This window comes from Galeopterus variegatus, unplaced genomic scaffold, assembly GCF_000696425.1.
Source record: "Galeopterus variegatus unplaced genomic scaffold, G_variegatus-3.0.2 Scaffold420, whole genome shotgun sequence".
In the NCBI taxonomy this organism is placed as follows: domain Eukaryota; kingdom Metazoa; phylum Chordata; class Mammalia; order Dermoptera; family Cynocephalidae; genus Galeopterus; species Galeopterus variegatus.
In genome coordinates, this window is record NW_007726531.1 from 143,142 (window position 1) to 159,859 (window position 16,718).

Sequence of the window (16,718 nt, forward strand, 5' to 3'; positions counted from 1 at the left end):
CCCTCAGTGTCGCGCCCGTACCACGACTGGCGATGGGATCGCAACCCTCGGTGTTGCGCCCGCACCGCGCTCAACCAGTGAGCAGACCGGTCTCTATATGGGATCCGAACCCTCAGCGGGAGCGCCGCCGCGCTCCCAAGTGCCGCACTCTACTGAGTGCGCCACCGGGCCGGCCCACCAGCTCAATTTCTTTATGGTAAAAGTTGGAGGCATAAATATAATAAACACAAACATACATGTTTGAATTTTTTTTTTCTTACTGTGATAATACAAAGAGAAATAGCAAATCTGGAGATACACTCCATCCTGATTATTTATTTTCAAAATTTAAAGTGAATTTATTTTGAGGGAGAGACAAAGATTTAAATTAGTATAATTTGGAAAAAGTATAAATTGGAAAAATTAAAGAAAACACAAATTGCAACAATGTTTGTACCGTTTTTATTTGTAAAAATAACCATCTGAATGCATTTCCATAGTATATTACAGTTAAGTACTTCAATACATTATTAGAGCATTCAGTAGTTGCAAAAGTATTAAACTGTGCTTGAGAAGATTCAGATTGGTTCAAAGTCATTCACTGAACTAAAAGTCATTTTCCTCATTTTTACAGTCATGACATTTACCAGAGTCATTCAACTCCAATTTACATAGGAAAACATTACAGACAAAATCTCACTGAAATCATCAAACAATATTTTATGCTGTTACAAATATGTTATGCAAATATAACACTGGCACCAGGTTTGAATCATCGTGCTTTGCAAAGATCTATTGCACATGCTAAAGCACAAAATATGTAGACAAAACTACCAAACAAAAGATATTTGCATTGAATTTTTAGATCACTGCATAAGAAACGCATAGAATTACATTTTATACACACACTCAGATTGTCACTATCTTAAAACGCTTTTCCTCTATAATACTGACCTATGGTTTAACAGTTTTGTAAGAAGAAAGCATTTTAGCACTGCAAAATCAATCATAATTCCTATAGAAAACTTTAGCAATTTCATTTTCATTTCAAAGCAAGTAAAAGGGGAAATAGGAAAAAAGACACTTTATACATTCAAAGAAAGGTTGAAATGAAAATTCACTGGTATCATATTGCTCTGATAACACTCCAATGAAAAAAATATGAAACATTTCACAGAACGTTTTCAGAATATACAAATATAAAAAGGCACTCTAACTTCATATTACAAGACAAAAAAGGGAAGAGTTCTTCAACCAACACAACAGATAAGCACACCAAGTTGCTCAACAGTACAAAGAATAACTAGTGCAGCAAATCCATTTGATGTTCTTGTTCTACTTTAATAATAAAATACTAAATCAAGCAGCTGTTTACTGCCTAAAGTACCAAAACATACAGTGGTGCCCTTTTAGTAGTGATAAATAGAAATCCCCTGAGCTATTTACTGTAGAATCATAGCAGATTTTAGGCAATTTGGAGACAGTAATGTATTTACCCAAAATAGGCAGACACTGGTGAACAGGTAAGTGCAGTGAAACATGATCCCTGTGACTGTGGTTAAACTACAGTCTAAAAATAACACATGTAGGCAAAAGCACTAAGCAACTAAGACTCAATTAAAAACCCAATGTTTTCTGTTATTTTTCCTTAGAAAGCTATGTTGCAAACATAATTTTATTTCTAAGAGATGTAGTCAAAACAGAGAAATTACAGTTATTTCTTAAAGAAAAAAATTGGTCTGGTGGGAGGGAGACACACAAAGAGAGAAAGGGGTCGGGGAGAGAGATTGACTGATTCAACGAACAGTTCATCGGGAGCATGATTTCATTTTTTTCCTTTGTCTCCCTTCTATCAGTAAGAGAATGGGGAAAAGTCAAATGGCAGTTCCAGGGAGACTGTGTCTCACGGTTGTTACTGCTTTGTTGAAATGATCCTGTACTCTCTGCTACTCTACAGGAAAAATGTTAATGCTGCTTTACCATTAAAGCAGGCATTTCATTTCTTTCTTTAAATGCCAACTGAGCAAGATTTCCATTCACTTCTAGAAAAAGACACCGCAGTATATTGTGCTTCTTCAACATTGGAGCCTCCTTGTTTTCAGTGTTTTGGTAAAGATAAGGTCATTATTGCTCACTGGCAATTTATCTACTTTTTAAAAAATTCAACTTCTCTAAGCAAACAAAAAAGGCAGAAGAAGGTGGAGAACACACACCAAGAATTCAAGAAACAATGTTGGTGGTGTTCAAAGATTTCAATACCGGTTATCTAAGTCCTTTGAACAAGTTCTCATTTGTGAAGAACCCAACATGAGTTTAAATCCAGGATACTGAAAGAGTAAGATTAAAGTCTTTTATAGCTAGATGAGAAATATAGTACAGTATCTGTATTTGATCCAGATATGATAGAATACTGGCTTAAAAAATATCTCACATACAACCAAAAAATAGAAATTTCGAGGGTGAAAATTGAACCTATCATAAAATGTCAGAGACCTCTGTCCTAATGCAACATACTTCTTTCCTGTCTCTTCTTCAAGTTTCAATAGCACTTGAGCTGGTGATTTTTATTTCTCTTGCTGGCACATGTACCCACACACAGACATCATTTCCCATTAGGTTATTGGGACCATGTGAGATTTTCAGTGTATTTAGGGAAATTTCTGGATCTCTCTTTGCGCCACCTTTGTGTATATGATCCACTACACACTTCAGATTTCATCTTGCAGAAGAGGAGTCACAATGCAGTGTCCTCTAAGCTCTAAGCTGGCTACAGACTGGGCCTGAGTGATGGACGTTGTAACCCTCTTCGACCAACGTGGAAGAACCTGAGGGTCAGCTGAAAACCTTAGCAGTTGAAATGCTGGGTTTGGCCCCAGAGCTAGCCCAGGGTTGAGTGTGTTTTTACATTTTTTTATTATTCCAAATAAGATACACAGCAATTAAACAGAAAACAAACAATGGACGTTTCCTCGGCATTTGTTTCATTTCAAATAAATATAAACACATTTACATCAAAGGTATCCAGACATTTTTTTTTTTTAGTTTGGCAAAAAAATAAACAATGGTCAACACATCATCGGTTACAAATGTTAAGGTGTCAACTAGAAATCTGTGTCATAGCAATATAAAATACAACAAAAACTGTTACGCAAAAAGATTACATTTTAACTCTATAGAAAAGCTACTTCAGTTCTCACTTGCAGTTTGAAGGAAAAAAATTAAATCTTCCATTTTAGACTGAAGCCTTTTGGTCCTCATGTTTAGCTGGCTGATGAACTACATACATCTATATACACACCATATACATGGGCATGTGTATGTGCATAATTTTTAAAGAGTCTCATTCTTCTTTTTGTACAGCTGTTCCAGTTGCGGAACGGGGTCCATTTGACCTAGAAGCTTTGGCAGAGGGAGCAGACACAGTATTCACTATGTCGATTTCATCATCAAACAACTGGCAATTGGCTTTAATTTCTACATCACCCATTTCTAATTTCTATTTTCACAATCTTTGTTCCCTTTTGCAGTCACACTTTCACTCACTTGGCATGACCTTGACTGAGAAAATCATTTAACATTTTACTATTGATGAACAATGCTCATGATTCTGATGTTTTTAAAAAGTATTTTGATTTAAGAACGAATTAACAAAGGGTAGTTTCATATTAAATTTGCATATTTGTCTCAAAGTTTTGGTGCAATATAATTTTCACCTGAAATGCTATTAGACAGATTTGGGTTCCATCACTTGGGTGAAAATTAGTCACAGGCTTGTTAGGGGGAGTACTGGGTGCCATATTTGTGTTAAACAAAAAAAGCAAGTTAATTTTTCAATTCATCTGGCAACGTTGAGAAAGATCCTCAGAAAGAACTTCTGGATATTTAAGTGTTTACTATATGAATAATTGGGTTCCCTTAAAAAGATTATTACAGGCATTATTTCTGAAGACAAACACCTTTACCTTTGGCTTCTACTGAGGAAGTAAACATCAAAGTGAGAAGAGGTTTGGAGGCATTTTCTATCCACCTCTTCCCTCCCCTCCCAGGGGACATGGATGTCACATTGATATACTTCTGAGAACTCACTGCTGAGTACATGAAAAAAATTCTTTATAGTGAACAGTTGCCTCTCTGTTGCATTATCCCCAAAGAAAAAGAATTAAATACATTTTTTATTCCTTACTTAAAATGAGAGGTAGACTTTCACAGAAGTTCCTTAGATCTAAGGAAAACATGAAACGAAACGAAACCGGGGCCCACCCCTGTTAAGTGTTTCACCCTACAGCCTCGCTGCCCTCCCTCTGTTTCCTTCACTCCTTCTCTACCAGCTTCTGGAAGCTTGGGCCCCAAATAATACTTGAACACAACATAAACCTGGACTTCAAGCTGCTTTCCCTTCTTCCAACCCAGGTGATCAAGGGAAAGTTTCTACAGTCCAAAGTCAAAACGTTTCCGAATCAGAATCATTTTCATTGTACCCATCCTCCGAGCCTACGTTGTTACTGCACAGGCTAACCATGCTACCCAGATTGGAGAGGGTCGTCCTGCTCAAATTGTCTTTTTTAAAACAAACGAAGTTGACAGCCGTCATTGTACTGGAAGGAGAAAAAGGCATCATGGTAGCCAAAATGAGGGCCAGGCAGTCAGCCACGTCTTTGTTAGGAGCACAAGCCAGGGCCGGGGTATGACCTGGGCGTAAACGCAGACAAGGCAGTGGTTAGTCCTGGGAGTCCAGAGGAGGCGCCAGCACTCCACAGTACATCTCGTGTGATCTCACAAGCGGAGATGTATGTTGAGTTAGAATCATGCCAGGTAAAAGGAGTTACTTCTCACAAGTCATGCTAGGGGTGAGGCTAGAGGGGAGAGTGAGGGGGAGACACTTTACAGCGGGCTTTTAGCTTTTGTTTTTTTCAGCTCACGTGACTACAGCAAGCATGATATCATCCAAAGTTAGGCAGAGTTCCAGCCGTCATCCAGTGAACAGAAACACGAGGGGGTGGGAGTGGGACACAATTCCACAAAAAACAGCAACAGGACAACCAGGAAGATGTTTCCACGGGAGACCACACGCACACCATGAGCCTCAGGCCTGGGCCCGAGTAGGACTCTCATTCTGAGAACAATGACTTTCCATTGTAGTAATTGTGTGTCAGATTAGAAAAGATATTGAAAATTAGATAACTGTAAAATTGAGTAATGCATTTTGTCACTTTATATATACTTTATAGAAAGTATATACCAATTAACTAGTTTTAGGAATATGGAATCATTTGAGTAGATCAGGCACAGGAAGGCACTGGTTGTTTCTGATTAAAAATTTACTATCACTTACGAGAAATTTAACAGATTTTTTAAAAATAGCCACTCCACCAACCAAAGTCCCCAATCTGTAATGTAATAGATGTGGGAAAATTTCTACGTTTGCCATAATGAGTCGTGCCATTCTCTACAATTTAGATTTGATGGGTCACAGTCCAGATGAGTAAACTGCCTCAATACACAAAATGGGTGCCTTGGGACGGTAGGTTAATTCTCTGATTTAATGACCACCATTATCCAACCATTATTCTGCTGGTCTGAAACGGCTGGTCACCCTCTCTGTTTACCACAGTCCTATTGCACAGTGAGTAGTGCACTCACTCAGTCATTCAGAGGAACTTTGAGTGTAACATTTTGCTTATCGTCACTTGACTGTATGTCCTGTCCCTCCCCACCGCAAGACATTATTCCTCTTCCTGATAATGAAAACAAACAAGAATGGACAGGCATCTTAATATTCCATTCCACAAAGGTCAATGATGAGTAAAGGAATTATGATTTTTTTTTTTTTTAAAAGATGACCGGTAAGGGGATCTCAACCCTTGGCTTGGTGTTGTCAGCACCACGCTCAGCCAGTGAGCAAACCGGCCATCCCTATATAGGATCCGAACCCGTGGCCTTGGTGTTATCAGCACCGCACTCTCCCGAGTGAGCCACGGGCCGGCCCAAGTAATTATGATTTTAGTGCTGTACAAAATTGCCCCCAAATGTTCCCAGACTTTGGGATGCAGCTAAGCTCTGAGACACGCCAAAAATCCCACTGACCCAGGGCTCTTGTTCCTAGGTTGCTATCAGCCAGCCAAACCTCAGCTGCAGCAGATTTTATACAGGAGAAAGGGAAAATTGATTTAGTCTGGTGTCTTTCGTCATTTTGGAGAAAAATTATGGCCCTCTGCATGCCAACCCTAAGATGTATAGTAGTGATAAGGAGGTCAGGAAAGGTGAGGTGGAAAAACCAAGGAAATGGAGTAATGGAGAACTTTCTGCGCTTCCTAAATGAGTCAGGTTGGGGACAGAGCAGGGTACATGCCAGGATCAATGGGGCTGCAAAACCAAAACTAAGAGGAGTTAGCTAATGATGTCAATATGGCTGCTTACTTCTGAGAAATAGGCATGAGCTGCTAATTCCAATACCTGTAATAAGCAGTTGAGTTACATTAATACATTATAATACTTTAATTAAATGTCACAATGAATGCCACATTAAAAAAATTACTTAATTCATAAATATCCAGAAGTTCCTCTTTTGCTCCCCAAGGTTAATAGGCATTGTGATTAAAATGGTAGTTTAGTACAATTGTAGTATTTATTAGCTTTCAAAATTTCTTAGGAAGCAGAGTGGAAAGCTTCTGTTAAGAATTAGTTCATTTTAAAAAGGTACGTTATATAGATCAGGAGAAGCTTTTAAGCCTAGACATTAATTTTAAAAATTTTACTCATGTTCCCCAAATTTCCATACTGGGAATATGAGTTCCGATCTGTACTTTAAAACAAAAAATGGTTTGATCTCAGAATGAACTGAAATACAATCGAAGACCTAAGTTTTTATTCGAGCCCTTGAGCATGCACTAATGACATGTGTAACCCCTAACTCTTCAGCGTATGCAATTAGAATTTTGAATGCCAAGTTGAAAGATTTTTAGTGTGTCTAAATATCTTAACCACCACGCTGAGGAATTAGAGACCAGCTGCTGACATTACATGCAAAATGGACAGCACCGGTGGGCTACAGGTAGACTATGCGTTTTACAAAAAGACAGACAGGACAAATTATCCTTGTTTAGTTTCATTCACGTGGAACTTCCAAGGGGAGAGAATCCTTACTGCCTTTTTAACTAGCTCCTATCTTTCTTATTTTCCTCTGGCTTCAACCAGCATATGGAAGGTACCTGCAGTAATGGTTTACATTTTCCACTTACCATTTTCATCTACAGCAAGTACACAGGCTCCTTTGGCCAGCAACTCCTCAACTACCACCTTCAAGCCATTGCGTGCAGCAACGTGGAGGGGTCTAAAAAACACATCACCGAGCATCAATTGAGGTATGTATTTGTGTGAGCGTGGCATTTTGGTTAGCCTATATCACTAAAAGGAAAAAGTGTCTACAAATAGCACATGGATATTTTTTACTTCTTGAAAAAGATATTTGTTGACCAGATCTTTCCCAGGTGCTAATGATCCAACTGTTCTTACATGTTGGGCCCAAATTTATCTGCAGATATTACAAATACTCTACATCTAAACCAATTTCAACGACAGTAAATAGGAAGAAAGAGAAAGAATTCAAGCACTGTTGTGTTTTGTAGAAGGTTCTTTACCACGTGATTTCTACAATGGCATTTCAATCACTATTTCACACAGCTCATCAATATGACTGGCATTGATGCCACCCATATATATATATATATATATATTAAATGTACATATACAATCTCAAATCTCCTTATTACTAAATCCACAAGGATGTTTTATTGAATTTATAATACCTTAAATAATAATGTCAAACTCAGTATATTGTGCTTATGAATATTAAATGAAAAAAATTCCTAATATTCTTTTGCCTTTACAACAAATGCCGAAGTAATTTCCTAAAATGGAAAATAAAGTAGCATTTAGATCTTTTACACCAAGGGTTATGCTGAATTATATTAAAATATAATTAAGACAAATAGCTTAGAAACTCTTCAAATGTATTCTGGGAACCTAATTTATAAAACAGTCATTTTCCAGTCAGAATACATAATGCTAATACATAATACAAATAGCTTTCCCAACTATGAGTATGTCAGTTCCTAAAGCCCATAAGATTTTTCTAACAGCCCACTAAATTTATATTACCATAGAAATGTCAGTAAAGAAAAACACAGACCTCTATGCAGACATATCAAAATAAGGATTCTAACTAAAACCGTGTGCTTGGTCAGCAATTGCAGGTACATGACTGTCAGCTTCATGAAGGGGAAACTAGCTCTGCGACTCTCATCACTGTGTTCCTCAGCACTAGCCTGGCACACAGCAGCCTCTTATTATTTGTTCTATAAATGACTATGACTTGGGTCCCAGTCAAACTTTAGTAATTACACTTACGTCTGCAGTGAATTATTTTTTGCATTAATAAGGCTCTCATCTTGTATCTTGTCAAGTATTAACAAGGCACATTTTTCATGACCCTAATAAAGAAAAAGAATGATAAGAAACACAGGACACTGACACACAAAAGTTGCTGAAAAATTACTTCATTACTCTTTAAATTGAAAGTGAATTTTCTTTGCCTAAAACATTCTATAAGGCTATTTTCTGAGTAATTTTTTTTTCTTCTAAAAAAGAAAATGGGCCCCAGGTACTCTAAGATTCTGAAGAAGGTCTATTAGGTCTTGGTTAACATAGTCTGATCTAAAATACTAATATTTCTAAGATAATTTTTAGAATTAATGTCCAGAGAGCTAAAGCAGATGCTAGTTTAGCTAGATGGGCTGGTGAACAGAGAGTAGAATTGGGAGTATCCTTTAAATCCTTCAACATTACTTTTTATTTATTTTATTTTTTATTTTTTTGTCTTTTTCCGTGTCTGGCAACGGATCGCAACCCTCAGTGTCGCCCCCGTACCGGACCGGGACCGGCAACGGGATCGCAACCCTCGGTGCTGCCCCCGCGCCTCGCTCAGCCAGTGAGCGGGAACCGGTCTGTATGTGGGATCCGAACCCTCGGCGGCGCGCTTCCCAAGCGGCGCACTAGCGCAGTGCGCCACTGGGCCGGCCCCTTCAACATTACTTTTTAATCATACATTAAGTCCCACCTCCTTCCTCAAGCCTTCAATGATCACTTCAGTGGGAAGTATAGAAATACATATGGATCCATTTGTCCTTGGAATTCCCATTACACCTACTGCTGTTATCTGTACCACTCATCAGCATTGTGCAGAGACTTTACATTGTGCAGAGACCCTATTTCAGGAAAACTCATTCTTTTCTTCCTACCAGGAGAAGATACCTCTGTGTCTTATGATAATTGATAATTGATAACTTTTAAAAATCAATTGATAAGTCAGAGACCCTGTCATGATTTCAGGCCTGGTGTCCTTTTAAGGGATCATGGCTTCCTAAGCACTTGCTAATCAACATGTGGCCCATAGACCAGCAGCATCAGCATCACCTGGGGGTTAGGAATGTTGATTCTGAGGCCCCACCCCAGACCTAATAAATCAGAATCTGTATTTTAACAAAATCCTCAGGTGATTGGTTTGCACAATAAAATTTGAAAAACACTGCACTTATATTCACGAAAATACTATACCTTAAAATAAACTTTATGAATTGAGCATTTTTTATGGTTTCTAGAGGCTGCCCAGAGCATGAAGTGAGAAGGAATGGCTGAGTCTGCTGCTACCACTGGGTATAGGTAACACCTTTAATATTGTAACTACGTCGGAATAAATTACCACCACTGGTGTCAATTGGCATCATAGTATAATGCCTTATATGGGAGACCCTTAAATATAATTTTAGAAATGTCCATGGAGGTTGCACTGCTGGTGGAATGCAAACTGTTGTGACCTTATTAGAGAACGACTTGGTCTTAAAAATGTTCATATCCTTAGACTCAATTATTCCACATTTGGGAATTTATCTTAAAGGAATGAGTAATGATTCCTAAAAAAGTTTTCTGTACAATAAACATTATTTATAGTAGTATACATGTGAAAATAAACTATATGTCTAATAAGAGGAGTTGTGTTGAATTAAAAGATGTCATGTTCCTCAGGTGGAATACCACAATATAATACACAAGGTCTAAAAGAAAGAAATCCATAGTATATGATCCAGTAACAAAAACAGGTTATAAAACAGCATGATCCCACTTTTGTAAAATCATATATTTACATGTATATCATTTATCTTTTATGGAAAGAGGAACCTTGAGCAAAATGTGAATAAAATGCTATTTGAGAAAACAAACATATTCTCTGCATTGAGCTCTGCATCAGAAAAAGGGGGGAAGGGTAGAAATGCACATGGATACATTTATTCGCTTCAAAGTAGAGTATCTTTTGACTGTTATTACAATGCTTCAAATGGAACAAAATGAAAACAAGTGGAACTGCTTATATTTTAGAAGCTGTATAATTAAGGTCCTAACCTGTAATGTGGTCCCACAATTGGGTACCACAATCAGGGAGACAGATAACAGTGGCAGCATCAAGACAGACACACTGTGGCAAGAATGCAAGTGGCATATGGCATGAAAAGCATGTCCTCATCATGCATGCTGATGAAGCATATCCTCAGCAACCTGGTGGGGCTGCCCTTTCCTTCTCCCACTTCCATTCCACTTATAGTTGACGACGTCCTGGGAAAATGTGTATCTTAAAAGCCATGCTCACACTTCTGAGACAGACAGCATTTCAGTGGTATTATCACTACTACTATGATTACTATTACAACACTAAGTAACAATGTTTTAAATTTATTTACATACTTTACTACTAGCCAAATGTAAGGGTGTATTCAAGTCTTTGTCCTTTATAGTCAGATCAGCCTGGGCACTGTTCACCAAAATATCTATGGAAAAAGGCAAAAGAAGGTTAATTAGACTAGGTGCTGATCACATGTATTTTGAAAAAGTTGCTACAAAAACAATAACATTTAAATTAGTACAGCTCACGTCATCATATTTAATGGTTTTAAAGAAAAAAAGAGCAATTTATTGCCATTTTTGGTCTATTCAAATCCAAGGCTGACAGGCATTAATCATATCTGTCTTTACAGTTCATTATTCTCAGGTACGATGATTCTGTTATCATATTTGGTTTCTAAATGTTGAGAAATTTCAGGTTGGCTCCTGTGGATAAGGTCGCCAGTAATGAAGTTACAGAAACTGAAAATAATTGAGCAAACAGAGCTGGGTGGCTCAAGTAAAACTGTTAGTGGCCCTTTTCCACATGTATATACTAAGAGAACAGCTGAGTTCTCGATTTTACGTTATTCTGGGTTTCACATGGGCGTAAGTGTAAAGTCCACACGAGAGCACATACCCACAGCGCCTGCCTGCCCGTTCTCAGCAGCCATCATCAGAGCTGTCTTCCCTGAATTGTCTACTGCATTCACTTGAGCGTTGTGTCTCAGGAGCAGCTGTAAGCACTCCACGTGGTCAGCAAATGCTGCCGCATGAAGGGGTGTCCTAACGATTTAAAACAAATACTATTTCAGTTTCCTTTAAACTTACACTCTCTTTAGTAAGTGCCCAAGAAACATGTGCGCAGTGTTGTTGTAAGGATTGAAAACTTCTCAGTTTACAGAGACAATGATCAGTCCCCCTCTAAAGGCCATTAAGGGTGGACATTAAAGTGTCACCTATGTGAATGGCACCTTCTAGATTTGGGGGGGTGTATGTGATGGCCCTGGTAATGAAATTAGCATCTTCACTGACCCGTCAATCTTGAGTTCCAGTGACTTCACTCTCATCTTTGAGATAGATACTTTCAAAATTAAGCCTTAAATTTATAGGTAATTGGCTGATTAAATAAAAATTTTAAAAGCCTACATCACCTAAGGTGAACAGTTGATTTCTTTGAGAGGACAATTTGGCATTATTTATCAAAATTAAAAGCTACCTTTTAACCAAGTAATTCTACTTCTAGGACTTTATCTGCCAGATACACTTGGTCATGTGCACAGACACATATATGAGAATGTTCACTACACCAGTATTTGAAATAGCAAAATATTGGAAATAACCTAAATGTTCTTCAAATGAGGGAAGACTGAGTAAAATATGGTATACCTATTCAATGAAATAATATACAACTTTGAAAAGAATATGGTAAATCTGTATTTTCTGGTATGGAAAGACCTCCAAGTTATACTAAAAGCAGAGCATTGTTATAGAATGTTCCCATTTACATAAAAAGAATATATGCATAATACATATGTGTACACACATATACATATATATGTTGGTAGATATGTATAGAAAATATTTAGGAGAATATAAAAATTTGGAAAGAACCATTTACAGTAGTCAGTAGCTTTCTCTGTGGAAGAGGCTGGGCATTCTTGGCCAAGACAGATATTTCCTTTACTTATATACCCTTTGTAATATTTAATTCTTAGAAACCATGCTTATATATTATTCTTTCAATTAAAAAAATAGATGTTTGGCTACTCTGCAACCACAAAGCAGAGACTAAGACTCATTAACACAAAAGGCATGCCATGTTAGGAGCACTCACCTGCCTTTGTCATCTCTACAACTGACAATACTGGAATCTATGGCCCCAAGTAGCAATGATGCACAATTCTCATGATCATTTATTCTAAAATAAAAATGAATTTTAATGTAAAAATCTCACTCTTTTAAAATGTATATAACCCCTCCAACCCCATCTTCCTAAGCATTATATATTTAACAATCTAATGCATTTAAAAAAATCTAAAGCAGTGGGAGGGAGGGAGGGAAAAAAATTAAAATGTGATGCAAATATTTGTGGTATAAGTTTCAATGGCATACACTCTGTAACCAGCCCCTGGCATTTCTTCAGAACCTCTATATCCAGGTGGGAGTTCGTCACATACCACTTACACAAGGCATCATGTTAGGTGTTTTAGGGATAACAAAGTAGAAAAGACATGGTTCCTTCAGATTTAAAAATCACTCTGACTCTATCACTTATACTTTCTTTATTGATTTATTTTATGCCTCCAATATTGTTCCAGTCAAATGACCCAACTTCATGTGAAGCCCAGAGACAATGTAATGACAAAGCATCCTCAGGTCCTGGGTCCCCAGACCGACCATGGAAATCTGACTACGTCACTGTATCTGCTGAATAATGGCTCATACTATGAGACTAGAGCAAAAATTACACTTAACAAAAAAAGGCTTACGAAGTATGAAGAATAGGAAATTACAATATATAAAAAGTCTTTTACAAATGTCTTTCCAACCATCCATAGGCATATTGTTGTTAACCCCAACTTATTTTTAGAATTGGGTAGACGAATGTGTTACACCTGAAAATTTCTTCATGTCATTTGTAACATGCCCCTCGTCATGCACTTTACCTAAGGTGGTATGTGTGGCATCACCTTGGAACTATGGCACTCCACAAAAAACTCCTGGAAAATCATTAAAATTAGGAGCCACACTTTGCTATCAGAACTATTTGTCTTTCGCAGCAAATGGAATATTTTAGTCTTATCCGTAATCTAAAAGCTTTCTCCTTCCTTAACATGCAATTTCTCTACATGAAATTAAAGCAACTAAAACAACTCAACTCACTTCCAGCATTTCTACTTACATTGCACAGTGCAGTGGAGTGAAGGGATTACCGATAAATTTGCGAAAACATTTTTGCTCCAAAAGTACCTCTATACAGTTTTCATTACCTGCAAGGAATTGAAAGAATTTAGGGAGTTTCCAAGAAGGAAACTTTGTTCAACATAAGCTGTTTTTTTTCATTAAGTATTGAATTCTGGTTTATGAATTTTCCTGAATTTTCATTACCTGCAAGGAATTGAAAGAATTTAGGGAGTTTCCAAGAAGGAAACTTTGTTCAACACAAGCTGTTTTTTTTCATTAAGTATTGAATTCTGGTTTATGAATTTTCCTGAATTGGCTGAATGCTCATTCTCCATGGGATAAAATTAACAAAATGCTAAAATGTTATTAACTATGCTCACAGGTGTTCTAAGACATAATGAACAAATAAAACAATGAAGACCATATGGTCTGGTGAAGAGAGAGAAAAGACACCTCATTTATAAGCAGAATAGATTCCCTTTTACTCTCAGATCTTGATAGATGCTTAAGATATGCGTGCCTCAGTTTGCCCATATTTATAATAGGAAATTTACCTTTCACCTACATGAATAAGCTCACTTACAGTTATGCACCCTAGTGAAGGGGAGATGATATGAACAGAAGAAAGCAGTATTTGAGATAACGCATGTGAAAAGGCTTTGACTGTAAAATACTGCATAAGTGTTTTAAATGGCACCGAAAACAGTTCCTGGCACTGAGTAGACACCCAATAAGTTTATGAAAGAATGTGAGAAATTATTTTCAACAAAATAACAGGTAGTTTCCAAATCAACTGATTTTGAGTTAAGTAGTAAGGTTCCAGCTCTGTCTGATCTCTCAGCCTCAGTTTTCATGTATAGAAAATCAGACTAGGAATACCTGCCCCACCTATGTCACAGAATGATGGGAGCTTTACTCAATAAAGGACCTTAAGGTGATTTGTGAAGCACTGTACACCTGTAGGCAGGAAGGCATTGCTAGTTGGCTTTGGAATACAGGTTGTTGTCCTGGAACATCTTGGCTGAACTCAGTGTTAAATTAAGTGAAAATTCTCTTGTGATCTACCTCAGAATGATGTAGGCTGGACAGTTTGAAGTATTAAAGTACAAATCAAACCTTTATTATACCTAAGCAGAGAAAAGGTGATACTGCTTTTAGGAGTATTAAAAAGCTTATGAAATAATGAATATAAAAAGTCCCTAGCTTTAGGCAAGTTATACTGTGTAGCTTTTCAACCACATCCAACCCACACTCAAATAGTTCCACACACCTCAAGCCCTCTATTAGTATGAATGTCCCAAAGAACCTAGCTTAGGGAAGAATCTACATATACCTCTCCTTAGGTGGAGACTGTATGAATCCCAACCTAAGAGTCTGTGTAGGTAGGACTGGAGATTAGATTATTGAACTACTTTCAATATTTCAAAATGCCCAGTGAAGAGGATTCTGGGAAGATGGGGGCTTGAATCTCAGACCTGGAAGAAGGCTGAACTGAAAAGGTAAATAGCTTAGGAGAGGATTGCTCTCCCTTCTCTGCTAGGACCCGGAGAGGCGTAAGAATGGAGAGACCTCCCACACCCACCTCTGGGGAGAGGATGTGGTCTGTGGCAGGTTTGCTGCCTGCCATTGTAATCAATACTCCTACTGCATCTTTCCCATCCTGTAGGTTCTCCAATGCCAGAGAGATCTCACAGCTTGACCCAAATGGGGATTAGGGAGCCTTCAGACATTAGTAGATTTTTAAAAATCAAAATCTTGCAATGGCAGGGAGGGAGAAAATCTAGTTGAAAAACTAGAAACTTTGGCTCTTATTGAGGCAGAATCAATTTAAAAAAAGACTGTAATGAAAACATGAGAGGGCTTAAATCAATATAATTAGAGCCCCCCCCAAAAAACTTCCTGAAACTAAAGTTTCTAAATTAAAATTTTAATAGAATAATTAAAAATGTAAAAATAAAATTATAGAAGCAAAGTAAGAAATATATTTTCAAAAAATGTGCATATAATCGTAGGGGTAGAAGACCTTTTTAAGCAAGACTGGAAACCTAGATACCATAAAAGAAAGATCTGATAGATTCAGCTACATAAAAGCTCAAAATCTCTGTTGGAAAAACAAGAAACAAAAACATTTGCAACACACATCACACACAGAGGAGTCCTATCACTAAGACAAAGTGCTTCTACAAATGTATGAGAAAAGATAAATAACTCAATAGAAAAAAAGAGAGCAATGAATGAAAAAGATATTTTCCAGAAGAAGAAACACAAACAGCCAATAAATATACTATTAGAGAGGGAAATGCAAATAAAAACAATGAGATACTGTTTTTTGCCCTTCAAATAGACAAAAGTAAAAAAGGTAATATCATCCTGGGCTGGCAAGGGTGATTTATACACATTTGGTTGGAGTAATAAATTACGATACCCTTTTTGTAAAGAAATATGGTATAATTTATAAAAAATTAAAAAATATATATGCCCCCTTACTCAGTAATTTCACTTCTGGAAACTTATCTGACACAATTTATCGTACTATAATATGAACAAAAACATTGCCGCATTGTTTGTAACAGGAAAAGTCCTGAAAACAGTCTGAATGTCCATCAACAGGGATCTGGTTGAATAAATAATAAATGCTGATGTATATATAGCTATGAAATAATATACAAGTATTAAAAAGATCAACCTACATTGATACATATTTACTTGTAAAGATGTCTGCAATAGAATTTTAAATAAACACCAACAAAAAATAAAGTTATAGAATGATATTTGTTATATGACTCCAGTTTAAAAAACAGATGCACATTCATTTGAACTTTTTTTTTTTTTTTTTTTTTCCGTGTCCGGCAACGGATAGCAACCCCTCAGTGTTGCCCCCGTACCGGACCGGGGACCGGCAACGGGACTGCAACCCTCGGTGTTGCCCCCGCGCCTCGCTCAGCCAGTGAGTGGGAACCGGTCTGTATGTGGGATCCGAACCCTCGGGCGGGAGCGCCACCGCGCTTCCCAAGCGGCGCCCTATCCCGTGCGCCCCCCGGCCGGCCCCCCCATTTTAACTTTTTTTTTTTTTTTTTTTTTCCGGGCCCGGCAACGGAAAGAACCCCCCCAGGTTTCCCCCC

General features: G+C 37.6%; 1 protein-coding gene across 2 annotated transcripts in view; it reads right to left on the reverse strand.

Annotated features, from left to right (window-relative positions):
* Positions 1 to 418: 418 nt before the first annotated feature.
* ANKRD44 (ankyrin repeat domain 44) overlaps positions 419 to 16,718 on the reverse strand; it is a 183,692-nt gene continuing 167,392 nt past the window's right edge. For both annotated transcript variants that reach the window (XM_008568521.1, XM_008568520.1), the window contains exons 21-27: positions 13,595 to 13,682; positions 12,527 to 12,610; positions 11,330 to 11,475; positions 10,774 to 10,856; positions 8,386 to 8,468; positions 7,218 to 7,309; positions 419 to 3,378 (exon numbers count right to left, since the gene is read on the reverse strand). In XM_008568521.1, the coding sequence (XP_008566743.1) occupies positions 3,320 to 3,378; positions 7,218 to 7,309; positions 8,386 to 8,468; positions 10,774 to 10,856; positions 11,330 to 11,475; positions 12,527 to 12,610; positions 13,595 to 13,682 (635 nt within the window). In that variant the 3' untranslated portion in view covers positions 419 to 3,319. The remainder of the gene's footprint in view (positions 3,379 to 7,217; positions 7,310 to 8,385; positions 8,469 to 10,773; positions 10,857 to 11,329; positions 11,476 to 12,526; positions 12,611 to 13,594; positions 13,683 to 16,718) is intronic.